This window comes from Leptopilina heterotoma, unplaced genomic scaffold (assembly GCF_015476425.1).
Source record: "Leptopilina heterotoma isolate Lh14 unplaced genomic scaffold, ASM1547642v1 Lhet_87, whole genome shotgun sequence".
NCBI classification, from domain to species: domain Eukaryota; kingdom Metazoa; phylum Arthropoda; class Insecta; order Hymenoptera; family Figitidae; genus Leptopilina; species Leptopilina heterotoma.
In genome coordinates, this window is record NW_025111190.1 from 862,982 (window position 1) to 877,857 (window position 14,876).

Here is a 14,876-nt window from a genome sequence, read left to right on the forward strand (position 1 = left end):
GCGTAATTCTTTTAAAGTCCTGCAATTTCAAATAAAACGAACTTTCGGTTTGTAAAAAAGCAGATCGACGATATGTCGAAGGCACATAAAAAGGAAATGTTACCTACTTGTTTTTTTTTATTGATTCCTTTATAAAAGATTTTTTTCCTCAAATTCTTTAAATGTTTTTGTGAGAAAAACTTTTTGGCATCAGGTTTAGTTTTTTTTAAACTATCCCTGCTTTTAAGGTTTTTATTTAGGGGAAAAAAAAGAAATTTAAAGTTTTTAAATTGGTTCGTATTTATATTCTCTTTAAAGAGGTCAGTTTGAAAGAAAAGGTCAGTTATAATGTTATAAATTTATTAATCATTTTCCGATACTTTTTAATTGATCATTAAAATTTATTATTGACGATACACTCAAAATGGACTGTTAAAAATTATTACGTAGAAAAATCAATGAAAAGATGTATATAAAATGGTTTTTAGACCAATTTAGTTAGTTCAGAGACTGTTTAGTTCTGTTTTTGACAAGCGCAGAAATTACATTTCAAAAATGTCCCTTTTAAGAGGTTCAAAATAGATTGCAGTTAAGTGCGAAATACATTTTTTTGAAATAATTTCCAATAAGTTCAAATTATGTTTCCAATAAGTTTTGAAATATAAATATTTTAAACTAGTTTCGAAGAAAATCAAAATGGATTAATGAAAAAGAAATTTTAAGTGCTTCCAAGTACCTATAATAAGATTTTGAATTATCGGTTTTGTATAAAACTGAAAACGTATTTTTGTAGAGGTTTCAATTGTTTATAAAATAGTTTTTAAATAAGTCATTTTTCGAAAATTTTCAGTAAAAAAATATTTTCTTACACAAAAGCGTTCAATTGTATTTTTAAATAGTTTCAAAATTGGTGAATAATATATTTTGCAATAATTCTCGACTTTTTATATTTTATTTTCTAAAAAGAAGAGAAAAATATACAGAAAATATTTTTAACAGAATAAATTAAAAAATAATTTTCTTATCACAATTTTTTAACAAAATTCTGCTTTGTTTTTTTTTTTTCAAAAAAGAATAATTTGCACTATTTCTATTTCTCAATTACAATTTTATAACAAAATTACAAGTGTTGTTTTTTTAGAAATGAACGAATTGTTTTTTTAGAAATTCGATTTGTCAATTACAATTTTTAATTGAATATAAAATTGAGAATATTTTTTTTAAAGAATAAATAAATTTGAACCATTTATATTTCTCAATTACGATTTTATAATAAAATTACAAGTGTTGTTTTTTTAGAAATAAACGAAATTTTTTTTTAGAATTTGGATTTGTTAATCACAATTTTTAATTGAATATAAAATTCAGAATAAGAATAAATAAATTTGAACCTTTTATATTTTTCAATCACTATTTTTTAACAAAACTCTAATTATTTTTAGAAATAAATTAAAAATTAAGATAACTTCTATTACTTTATCACAATTTTTTTAACTAAATCTCAAGTATTTTTAGAAGTAAAAGAAAGATTTTTTTTAAATTCGATTTGTCAATCACAATTTTTAATTGTAAATAAAACGGAGAACTTTTAAAAAAATTTAGAAAATAATGAAAAAAAATTTCAGTTTTGATTTGTGTACGACATTTTTTCAAAATTTTTAGTTTCTTTTAGATAGAAGTTTCTATAATTTCCTAATTTCTATTTTTTAATCTCACTTTTCAACGAAATTACAATTTTTTGTTGTTGAAATTAATGAGAAAAATTTGGTATAAATTTTATTTCATAATCGCAATTTTTATATAAAATCCTGTTTTCCTTTTTTTTTAAATTTAATAAATTTGGATCATTTATACTTGTCATTCGCAGTTTTTTTTTGACAAAATTCAAAGTTTTTTTAAAATAAGGAAATTTTTTCTTATAAATTCAATTTTTCAGTCACAATTTCCAATTGAAAATAAAACTGAGAATTTTAGAAGATTTTTTTCAAATGTCTAAAAGAAAAAATTGTCTTCATTTTGATTTATTAATCATATTTTTTATGAAATTTTTTGTATTTTTTTTTGCATAACTTCTATTTCTTTATCACAACTTTTTAACAAAATCTCAATATTAGGTTTCTAATAAGTATTAATTATTTATTTCCTAAATTAATCAGAATTATTTAGTATATTTTAAATAAATAATTAATTAATATTATAATATTTTTTTATTTATCCAAACCAATGTTTATTAATTTTTATAAATTATTAATTTAACTTATTCATTTTTTTTGCTTTGTTGCGCCACGTTTTGAAATGAGAAAGAGAAATTACAAAAATTTTTTTTTCCTTATTTTAAAAATAAATTATAATTTTGTAATAATATAAAAATTGTAATTCACAAATCAAAACGAACAGGATTTCTTTATTTATTTTTAAAAATTATCAAAAATTATTTATCAAAATTTCAAGTATTTTTTTAAATTAAAAAATTTGTATGTTTCTTTAATAACAATATTTAAAAAATTCTGATTTTTTAAAAATAAATTTAAAAATTGGTGCGCGTATCTAATGCGAGTATTTAATAAAAAATACATAAATTCTTTGAAAAAAAGTATGTAAATGTTTAATAAAAACAGTTAAAATAAAAAATATAAAAAATAAAAACATAAAAAAATATGAAAATGTTTAATAAAAAAATTTAATGGTTCTATATATAAAGAAATTTTAATACTGAAAAATTAAAAATCTTCTGATATAAAATTCCGCAAGTTCTCTACAAAGACACTTGAAATTTTCTTGAGTTTCACTTTAGCTCTTTAATAATAATGGAAATTATGTAAAATATTTTTATAAGAAAATCAGTTTATGAAAAACAGCTAAAATATAGAATATAGTAGAAAATATGAAAAACAATATTTACCTTCGCCCTTAATATTCCGAATAGATTTACAATAATAAAAATTAATAAAAAAATAAATACAAATATAAATAGAAATGAAATGAAAAATAAATAGAAATACAAAAATTTACTTTCAAAATCTATTAAAAAACATGTTTCAATGAAATACTATAAATGATTGCAATAATCTGAAAGTCGAAATAAAAAAAAGGCCATTCGCTTTATATCAGCATGAATAAAACGATCCCTTTACATATCTGAAAAATATGGTTTTTAAATTACTGTCCCAAGTTCCCAGCTCAATAATATTTTTTAATCTTCATTGCTCCATTTCCCATTTCCAAATCGTTTCGAGCGCACGCTATAAATATATATGTATGTGCAGTAAAGTGGTTAAATCTTCGTGGGAATCAAAAAAACCGCAACGCGATTTTTTTTTCTTTTTACTGTCTTACAACGAGAGAGAGAACGGAACCGCTTAAATTTGCCTTGTATTGCTCAAGGCGGTTCTATAATTAATATATATTTCCCGCCCTCCTCTTCTCCTCCATTGCGCTTTACAAATACCGACATCTGCTTGTGACTTGAGAGTTGAACTTGTGTATTCAAAATATTCAAAATATATAGATTATAGAGAGATTCAGAGCAACAATTATTTATTAGCATATCGAGCGTCAAAGCGAGCGAACAAAATAACTATTGTTTCACAATATATCTTAAATATATATATATATATATATATATATATATATATATATATATATATATATATATATATATATGTATAGTTGAAGCAATGGAATTAGAGAAGTAATTAAAATTCAATTTGACAAGTTCGAGAGAAATTTCTTGTCACTGTGAATAGAGAAACTTCAATCATAGAAAATATAGGAACTTGACAGGAACATTAATGAGGGGTGGCGGTGCTTATAAATAGCAGACTTCGCACTCATCTACTAAAACCTACTATTTAAACTACGTTTTTTACGATTTACTACTATTTGGATACTTTTTTTTAGATATGTGACACTAAAAGCTACTTTTTTCTTTTTTTTTACAATTTACACTAAGTTAAATCCGCTAATGAAATAAAAAAATTATTTTCAAAAATTTTAATAAAATTCTCAGAAACAGTTCAAAAAAATTTTAATAAAATTGTTTGCAATAACTTTAACTATTTTTTAAAATAATAAAATTTACTTCATTTATTGTAGAAAAGCAATTTTTCACATAGCCCTTACATTATTTTTTAATCATAAATCAATTTTTTAATATACACATTAATTAACTTCAATTAATTATTATTATTAACTATATTAATCTCCGTATTTTTAAGAATTTTTTAAAAAGTTTTTTGAGAATTTTAAAATTTATTTGTTTACAATTCACTTTTACGAAATTTCGATTATTCGGAAATTCTTCAATTAAATATATATTGGAAAATAAAAACTTCAAATAATTTCAATAAAAATTCAATTAAACTTTCTCAAAAAAATTAATTCTACAGAATTGTTGTAGTTACAAATATAAAAAATTCAGATTTTCAAAGATTTTAATTTGAAACTTTTTCAAAATTCAATTATTTCTGAAAATTCATGCAAAATGCTATTAATATTCAAATATTATATAAAATTTAAGCTAAAATTCATTTTTAAATCAATTTTTATTTACAAAAACTCTACGAGAATTCAATTATTTAAATGAAAAAAAAATAAATTGAATAATTGAATGTTTCTTAAAATTAAATTTTCATTAAGAATTTTGTAAACAAATTTTTAAATAATTAAATTCTTTCGACGAATTTTAATAACATTTTTAATAATTACATTTCCCGAGGAATTTGATAAAAATTGTATTAAAAAAATTGAAATTCTGCGATGAGTATTATTATTTATGAAAATAATTGAATTTCTAAAAAAAATTTATTATTTTTGAAAATAATAATTGTATTTCTATAAAAAGAAATTTATTATTTATGAAAATAATTAAATGTTTGCGTACCTAGAACTTTATGAAAATTTAAAAAAAATTGAATTCTTTCGAAAAACTTTATTAAAATAGTAGATATTGAAAATCATTGAAATTAGGAAAATTTTTGAAAATAATTGAAATTTAGACAAGAATTTTTTCAAAATTTTTGAAAATAATTGCAATTTTATAAAATTTCAAATTAAAACTTTTTGAACTTGATCTATTTATGAAAATTGTAAAAGCAACTCTTTTAAAATTGAATTAATTTGGAAATACTTAAGTAAAATTATTCATTAAATAATTTATTTCTTTTATGATAGTTTTTCAAGAATTAAGTGTATTTGAAAAGAAATTGTTGTCAGAAATTGAAAAAATTGAAGGTTTTGTATTAGAATTCGTGGTAATTTTATAGTTTATAAGTCAAACAAAATAGACACAAAAATCCAGAATTTTCTTATGAATTCTAAAAATTTAATTTTGTTCAGTACTTTTAATAAAAATTCCTGACTTTTCCGTTTCCCCTGAATTCCCTGTGTCAGAATATAATACTCCAATTTATATTTTATTTTTATAAATAAAAATTGAATTAAATATTTTTACGTTCCATTATTTTTAAAATTGTTAATTTTATTTAAAAAAAGTGAGTGAGAAGTCAGCCGCGCGTGAATTTTTGCTAGTTTATTAATAAAACTACATGAGATTTAATTTTTTTTAATTAATAATAATAAAAATAAATAAAATAAGATCACAATTTTTTCTTGATGATATTGTAATATTTCGGAACTTGCACAGAAATATTCAAGAGTAATAATATGTTAAGATATTTAAAATGAAACAGAAGAATTTTAAAAATACGCATATAGCAACCGCAGATTTCAATCAGAACAATATAAAAAGGAAAATTTTAAAAACTCTAGTGTTTAAACATTGTTTTAAATGTACATACAAAGTATTATATTACGTGAAAAAATTTAATTACAAAAAATTCTTGACAAGAAATATAAAGTTGTACAATCTGGCAACATCAATATAATATTCGTTTGCTTATGGCGTTCTAGTAAAAAAGAATTTTTTACATTTTAATTGAAATTTCCAGTTTTACCATTGGATTTTTTTTTAATATTTAAAAAAAAGTGTTCTTCAGTTTACCTTGTTTTATTAAAATTAACATAACTTATAAAATAATTTACTTGTTTTAATGTTTTTTGAATGAAGCTGAAACTGACATTCAGTTATCTTATCAACATCCAAATAATTTTGCAAACATTTACATTGGTTGTTAACAGAAAGAATATTTAGCTTTAAAATTTAGTTTTCAAAATTAAGTTGGTGTCAGTTTCAGCTTCATGTTCTTTGACTTAATTTAGAGTTAATTTTACGTGTAATTTAAATATCTAATAAAATGTGATAATTCTCTTCAAAAATATACTAGTCTTTAAATTTAATCTAAGAAATTTGACACATTCTCATGATTATTTTTAGAGGTCTGTGGAGTAAAATTGCTCAGGGAATTCAGGAAAAAGTCAGGGATGTTTAATAAAAAGACTGGAAAAAATTAAATTTTTAGAATATTCATGAGAAAATTCTGAATTTTGATGTCTTTATTGTTTGCCTCATAAACTATGAAATTACCACGAATTCTAATATAAAACCTTCAATTTTTTCAATTTCTGACAATAATTTCTTTTCAAATAACTTAATTCTTGAACAACTATCATAAAATAAATAAATTATTTAATGGATAATTTTACTTAAATATTTCGAAATTAATTCAATTTTAAAAAAGTTGCGTTTACAATTTTCATAAATAGATGAAGTTCAAAAGGTTTTAATTTGAAATTTTATAAAATTGCAATTTTGAAAGAATTTAATTAGGAATTTAAAAGAACTTCGATTTTTGAATAATTTTGATAATTCAAATTCTTCTCAAATTAGTAAAATTTTTTAATTCAATTAATTATTATTGTTGAATTCCTGTGAAGAATTTTATTTGTAAAAATAATTGAATTCCAGAGAAAAATATCTAGGTATTATTATTTATAAAAATAATTAATTTCTTGTAAAGAATTTTATTCAAATTTTTTTAAATAATTGAATTTTTCAGAATTTTTAAAAACTTTTTAAAAATAATTAAATTTTATTAAAAAATTGAAAATAATTGAAATCTAACAAAGAATTAAAAAAAATTTGTTCATAAATAATTGAATTCCTGTGAAAATGTTTATTTTTGAAAAAAATTGAATTCTTGGGAAGAATTTTATTATAATTTCTTAAATAAAATTGAATTGGTTAGAAGAATTTTATTTTTTACGAAAATAATTGAATTGTTTCGAAGAGTTTTAGAAACATTTTTGACAATAATTGTATTTGTAGAAAAATGTTGTATTTCACGAAAATAATTGTATTCTATGACCGATTTTATTATAATTTTTCAAATTTATAAAGTATTTTATCAAAATTTTTAAAAATAATTGAATTCTCAAGAAAAAAAATAATTGATTTCTAGCGAAGAATTTTATTCAAATTCCTTTAAATAATTAAATTCCCATAAAACATGTATTAATTGTGAAAATAATTAAATTCTTAAGAAGCAATTGCAATTGCAATTTAATGAACTAAATCTTGTAAAGAATTTTGTCAACATTTTTTTTAAATAATAGAATTATTAAAAGAATTTTATTTAAATTTTTCGAAATAATTGAATTTCTCAGACTATTTTTTTCAATTTTCTTTATATATTTAAATTCTTTCGAAAAACTTCATTAAAAAATTTAAAATAATTGAATTGATGCGAAGAAATTTATAAAAGAAATTGGTAAGTAATTGAATTCTTGTTAAATTTTTATTAAAATTTTGTTTAAATAATAGAATTCTTTTGGAAAATTTTATTAAAATGGTAGATATCAATAATAATTGAAATGAGGAAAATTTTTGAAAATAATTGAAATTTTTCCAAGAATTTTATTAAATTTTTTGAAAATAATTGAATTTTGGAGAAGAATTTTATTATTTATAAAGATAATTGAAATTTTGACGAGAATTTTTAAAAATTTTTGAACATAATAATTGAATTTATGCGAAGTTATTTAAAAGTTATTTAAAAAGAAATTATTGTCAAAAATTGAAAAAATTGAAGGGTTTGTATTAGAATTCTTGTCAATTTCATAGTTTATAAGGCAAACGAAAAAAACACAAAAATTCAGAATTTTCCTATAAATTCTAAAAATTTAATTTTTTCCAGTATACTTTTAGTATAAAAATCCCTGACTTTTCCCTGAATTCCTCGACTTCCCTGACTTGTGGCAACCCTGTTACACATATAAATGTCCTGGAAAAATAAGAAATCTATCCTGGAATGTCCTGAAAATGTCCTGGAATTTTAAGTCATATTTTCAGTAGACACCCTGTTTATACATATGATGTACATATTTATCTAAAATGAAAAGAGGGAAAATCCTAGAGCGTATATATATTAGTTGAGACGGACTGCATTAGCTATGGATCTAAAGTTAGTATTTCTGGTTCCTAAACTATGTATATCCTATGACGAACTGTAAAGCTCATGACCCTTATTCCCATCTCATGTACGTATACTTATCACATACACGCATCTGTTTTGGCTCGTCGACCCGGCGCGCGACGCGTCGTGTCTACACATAATCTACTTCCTAGTTGATTGCGATCTGCAGATTCACTATATAACAAAAACCTTTTATCCCCGAGTTTCAAAGAAATGACCCAATTGATTGAAATGTAAACCGGCCTGTGCTCGATGTGCCCAATTAGTCAAGTACTCCCTTGTCATCGCTTCCTTTCATGAGTCTCCGACGATGACACAAAAATATATTTCACAGATATAAGAAAAAAAAAACATGCGTGTGTCTCATGCAGCAATTTAGATCACTTTTTATCAGTGTGGGCAGGAGGTAAAAAAAAAATTTTTTTTTCTCACAATATTTTATTTTTAGTTATACTACTAAATTAGGGTCCGTATTTTATGTTTTTCTTTTGTTTGAATTATTTCAAACATCAAGTACATATAATTGAATTTTTTGTTTTTTAATTTGCATTTTTTTAATATTCTTTTCTGCTTTCAGTTCTATAGTATGTGCAATATTTTTTTTCCGATTTTTTGAAATATATTCAAATTGGCTTAAAAAATAGTTATAATTTTTATACACCATTACATTAACGTCAGTAAAAGTTCATAACGTTTATAATCAACTACTGAAAGAATAGACATTTTTTTTTACAAACAGAAAACAAAAAAAAACTGTTTACAAATTTTTCTAAATTTTTCATTTTATTCATCAAGAAATTATTTTTTCACTAATATTTTATTACTTTTTATTTATATCTAGATTTCTTTATTCTTATTGTATATGTAAATATCATAGTATTTACTACTATAATTATATTTATGTTAATTATTCTTGTTTCTCGTTATACTTTAAATGTTTCCGCATCTATTGTTTAGAGAGTGATTGTTCCATTATTTAAAATTTCTGAATTCAATAATATAATATAACAAATAAATATAATGCAGATATTCGAATGAATAGATTTAATATTTTTTAATTAATGGCATTGATGTAATAAACATATTTCATAAACTAATAATTGTTTTATGATTCAGTTCACAGTGAAAAATATCTTTTCAATATAGGTCCATATTTCTTTTCACTCAAGAATATAAATGGAGTTTTAGACATTAATTTGAAATCATATTTTTAAAGAGGGAGAGAGAGAGAGAGAGAGATTTAACTTTTGTGGGGGGTTAGTGTTCTTTTTTTCCTTGCTTCCTCTTTTATTTTCCAATGAAAAGTTGAATAAACGAGCATCTGGTTTTAATTGAGGAAAATTAAAGGAGAAGACCATTCATAAAAAAAAAAAAATTAAAAAATACAGTAAATTGGTTTTGAGAAATTTAATTCAATAGAAGTTTTTTCATGTTTTGATAATTATTTACGCTAATTTATAGAAGAGAAAAAATGTTTATACAAGTTTAATGAAATAAGAAAATTGAAATAATTTTTTAATTTTATTTTTTAATCAACGTGTAATTGTAGATAACCTTCGAGTTTAAATGAACAAATTTCCCTTGCGCATTAATAACTTTCTTACGGATTTATTTCTTCCATTTAATCCATTTCGGATACATCTGCTATTTTCTGGACCGGAAGTTTCGCGCAACTTGTTAGATAATAAATTCAATTCCTGCTTCGAATTCAGTTTCGAGATTGCTGCTCGAAAATTGAGACTATTTTTAATTTAATTTCGATCTTTTGATAATATTTTATTTCTTTGGAAATAATTGCAAATTTTTTTTAAACGCGTTGTTTTTTATTTATTATTACTAGAAAAAACAGATATCCAGAATGCAACATTTTTTTAATAATCAGAGTTACCCACAGATCAGGGAAAAATCAGGAAATGTTATCAAAAGTAATACTGGAAAAATAATCAATTTCTAGAATTCAAAAGAAAATTCTGAATTTTGTTGTCCAGCAGCTTTTAAAAATATTGGAAAGATTTGATTTAGTTTTAAATTCTTTCTATTTCTGACAATAATTGAACTTTAATAATAATTTTAATAATTGAATTTTTGAATTCATTTTAAATAATTTAATTCATGAAAGACTGTCAAAATTTAAAAAATTAAATTCGAATAAATTTCTTCAAAACAGTTCAATTATTTTCAAAAAAGATAATAAAATTCTTCGCACAAAATTCAACTATTTTCAATACAAGTTTTTTTAACAAAATTTTTCGTAAGAATTCATCTATTTTTAATAAATTTTATTGACATTCTGCATATTGAATTATTTTCAATACAATTTTAATTAAATTCATGGAGAAAATTTCTAAGAATTAAATTATTTTCAATAGGTATAATTTTAATAAAATAATAGAAAGAATTTAATTAAATTATTTTTAATACAATTTTAATCAAATATTTTTAAAGAATTTAATTTTTTCACAGAAATTTTCATAAAATTCTTCAAAACAATTAAATTATTTTCAACAATTTTAATAAAATCCTATATCCAAAAATTAAATTATTTCAGATTAAAAATTATAATAAGTTACAAATATAACAAAAAGTAATATAAAAATTAATATAAAAAGTTAGCAAAAATGTTATCTTTTAAAATAGAAAATTTTTCACAAATTAACGCAAAATAATGAAAAGTAAATTAATTTCCAAATTTCTTTCGCAATAATACCACCTATATTAAATTATTTTCAAAAATTTTAATAAAATCCTGTCCAAAAATGAAATTATTTCAGATTATAAATTATAAAATTTACAAAAATTACAAAAAGTAATATAAAAATATTAATATTCTTCGCACGATATTAATAATTATTTTTATTAAAATTTTAATAAAATGCTATACAAGAATTTAAATATATTCAATACGAGTTGAATTAAATTCGTTGAAAAAAATTACAAGAATTCAATTATTTTCATATACGTATAATAAAAGTCTTCTCTGGAATTCAATTGTTTTCAATATATAATGTTTTAAAATAGAAGAAAATTAACATATTTACGCAAAATTGTAGAAAACAAATTAATTTCTAAAATTTTTTTTGTAGATATCATAAAAATTATTCTTTTAATGTGAATTAGTAAATATTTGAACTAATTAGAACGAAACTAATATGAATTTTTAAAAAATTAGTTTTTTAATTCTACCAGAGACCAAGAACATTAAAATAAATAAAATTTTGTTTTTCTAAATTATATTTAAAAAAAAACCGTATTTTGCATTAAAATTAATTAGTTTTCCTACAATAATTTCTAAGTAACCATGTTTATATTTTTAAAATTTTAAATTAATATTACTAATATTATTCAGATAGATTGAATTTCAAAAAGTCTCCAACTAAATTTTAGGAAAGTTTATTATTTAAAAATTTTAATTAAAAATTCTGCAGAAATTAGTTTTTTGAAATATTTTTATTCAAATTTCTTTGAAATTAGTTGTATTTTTAAATAATATATATTTAATTGAAAATTTTTTAAATTGTTATAATTTCATGAAATTAAATTGTAATCAATTGGAGTTTAGAAATATTTTTGGTAAACTTTTTTTTTCTTTAACCTAAATAATTGTATTTTTAAAGAACTTTCTTAAGAAATATTAAAAATAATTGAATTAGAGAAAAATTTTAGTTAAAAATTCCAGAAAATAATTAAATAGAAATCTTGAAAAAATTTTTGGAAAAGTTACAATAGCAATATTTTTAAATAAATGATTGAATTTCAAGGATGAAAATTGAAATTTTTTAAATTCTTAATTCCTGTGGAAAAATTATAATAATAATAATTAATATTTATTTTTAAAAAAACTGTTGACGTTCAGAATAATTTTACAATTAAAGATTTTCGAAATTATCAATTTTTTTAACAAAATTATTATTTTGTTTTAGAAAAAGAAGAAAAATATTTGCACAATTCCTATTTTTAATCTTATTTTTGGAACAGGATTTTCCACAGGAATTAAGACATTCAAAAATTTCAAATTCAAACCTTTTTTAAATTAAACAATTTTAAAAATATTGTCATAAAACATGAAGATATCGATTACTCCAAATCTGCGACTCGGAGTGATCGATTTCTTCATTTTTTATAATAATTAAAGATGACCGTGAGATAAAATCATTATTTTATATTATATATAAGAATATTGTTACTCTAACTTCATCAAAATTATTTTCATCATTTTAATTCAATTATTATTTTCTAGAATTTTAAATTATTTTTTATGAAAATAATTGAATTCCTGTGAAACTTTTATTAAAATAGAATTTTTTCAAATTTTGAACATAGTTGAATTTGATATTTTTTTTTTTTTTTTTGAAAATAATTAAATTTCTGCAATTATTTGTGATTTTTCCAAAATTGAATTTTTGTAGTGTTTTCAACAAAAATTTAAATTAGAATATTTTTAAATTCTATTATTTTTAAAATTGCTAATTTTATTTTAAAAAAGATATTAAAAAGTTGCTAGTTCATTTTAATTTAATAATTTTAGTTCCAAAATATTCATCACTTTTCCATGAATAAATGAAATTTTGTTTGGTTTCTTCTCATTTTTATTAGAAATGACAATGAATAAATTGACGAAATTCTCTTATTATAATAGAAGCAGAAACAAAGTGTAGTAAAAGGAAAATAAAGGCGTGAGAAAATTTGTAATGTGTTCCCTCTGAAGTTTAACGCGCGGTAGAGTTGCGCTTCGCGGGTTCGGGTTAATGGCGCAGTTTAAGTTTTAGAGGGAAGAAGAAACTGCGGTAAATTTATGACACTTAGATTCAAAGTTGTGCTTTAAGTTGGCCGCACTTTTCGCATATGGCACATATATAATTTAAAAATATATTTTTCTAACCATTTGTACTTTTAATTCTTTTTTCCAGATACAATATGTACACGATGGTAGTGAGACAACGGAGGATAATATGGTGTTAGAAGTGACACTTGTGCCAGGTTATGCTGGATACACATTACCCAGTTATCTTCAAGGGCGGCTGAGATTTTCCTTGAATGTCAACGTGACGCCTGTCAACGACCCTCCAGTGCTGGAAATACCGTCCGCCAAAGTGCTGCGACTCGCACAAGTAAGTTGTGAAAATAAACTCCCATTTCTCTCTCCCAACACAATAATTGATTTCGCTCCGACGTTGTTTGCACTTTATCGTGTAAGCAAATTCCCTTAAGCTTTTTATTGTCACGTTTTCAAGTCTTATTTAATGTCTGATTTCATGAAAGATTATTTCTATCATATATATAGTTAATCCCCTTTTTTTTAAACTAATTTCCCTTTTTTTTCTTTTTTGCCCCTTTAATTATTTATTAATTGAAGGGTTAAAAAGGGAAAAAAGGGAGACTTTATGTTCCTAAAACATCTAAACTTATGAATAATCTCCCTTTTTTCCCATATTTTTAACAAAGAAAAATTTACAAAAATTATCATTTTTTTGTAAGTTAGAATTTTTCTTTAGTTATTTTGAAGAATTTTTTCTACTTCTAGAATTAGAATTAGAATTATTTTTCTACTTCTTAGAATTTTTATTCTATAGCAAATGTTACGCGCACAACGTGCGTTAGGCAAATTATTTTATTTTCAAATATCAACTTTAATTTTTTGAATAAATAAAGATTCAAAACTTTTTTAAATTCACTTATTATCGTATTAACTAATTAATTATTATTATTTTTAAAAATTGCAATAAAATCTTTTGAAGAATTGTAATTATTCAATACAATTTTAATAACATTCCTCTAAAAATTCAATTATTTTCATAAATAATAAAATTCTTTGTCAGAAATTCAAGTATTTTCGTAAATAGTAAAAGTTTTTGCGAAAATTTAATTATTCTCAATCTAATTTTAATAAAATTTCTCGAAAGAATCAAATTTTTTTAAAAATTTTAATAAAATTCTTCCCAGAAATTCAATAATTTCCAAAACAATAGCCCAGGCGCGAAAGACCAATGCTGACAATAAATTAAACCTTGATTGAGTCTTGAACGCTCAGTGTGGGTAACCCACAGTAGAAGCAGGCTTTACATCACTGTCACTCAATATTAGTTCAATATTGGTTCAACATTGGGCCCAATGCTCGTCCCATGCTCGATTCAAGACTCGGTCAATCTTTATGTGTGAAGCTCGAACATCTAATCTTGATTCAAGCTTGAATCAATCTTTACACAATATTCAGTTTATCTTTATTTATTACCGTGTTCACTTAATTAAATAATATTATAATAATTATAATTATAATAATTGTTTCAAATAATAATAATAATAATTAACATTAAGTTATTAATTGATAAATAAATATTTATGTTTATTTAGTATAAATATATTATTAATTGTAAAGTTAAATGGGAAATTTTTTTTTTATAAATGTTTTCAAAATTATTATAGATAATTAATAAATAATAATTAAAATGTGCAATAAATATTCCTGACACTGCATCATATTTAATAATTTTATTAATTATGTTAATTTTTAATATTAATTTAATTAAT

The 14,876-nt window shown here is 21.4% G+C and overlaps 1 protein-coding gene across 5 annotated transcripts in view; it reads left to right on the forward strand.

Annotated features, from left to right (window-relative positions):
• Positions 1-14,876, forward strand: part of LOC122511568 (chondroitin sulfate proteoglycan 4) — a 169,162-nt gene that overhangs the window by 119,736 nt on the left and 34,550 nt on the right. For all 5 annotated transcript variants that reach the window (XM_043626915.1, XM_043626917.1, XM_043626914.1 and 2 more), the window contains one exon: positions 13,259-13,459. In XM_043626915.1, coding sequence (XP_043482850.1) covers positions 13,259-13,459 — 201 coding nt within the window. The remainder of the gene's footprint in view (positions 1-13,258; positions 13,460-14,876) is intronic.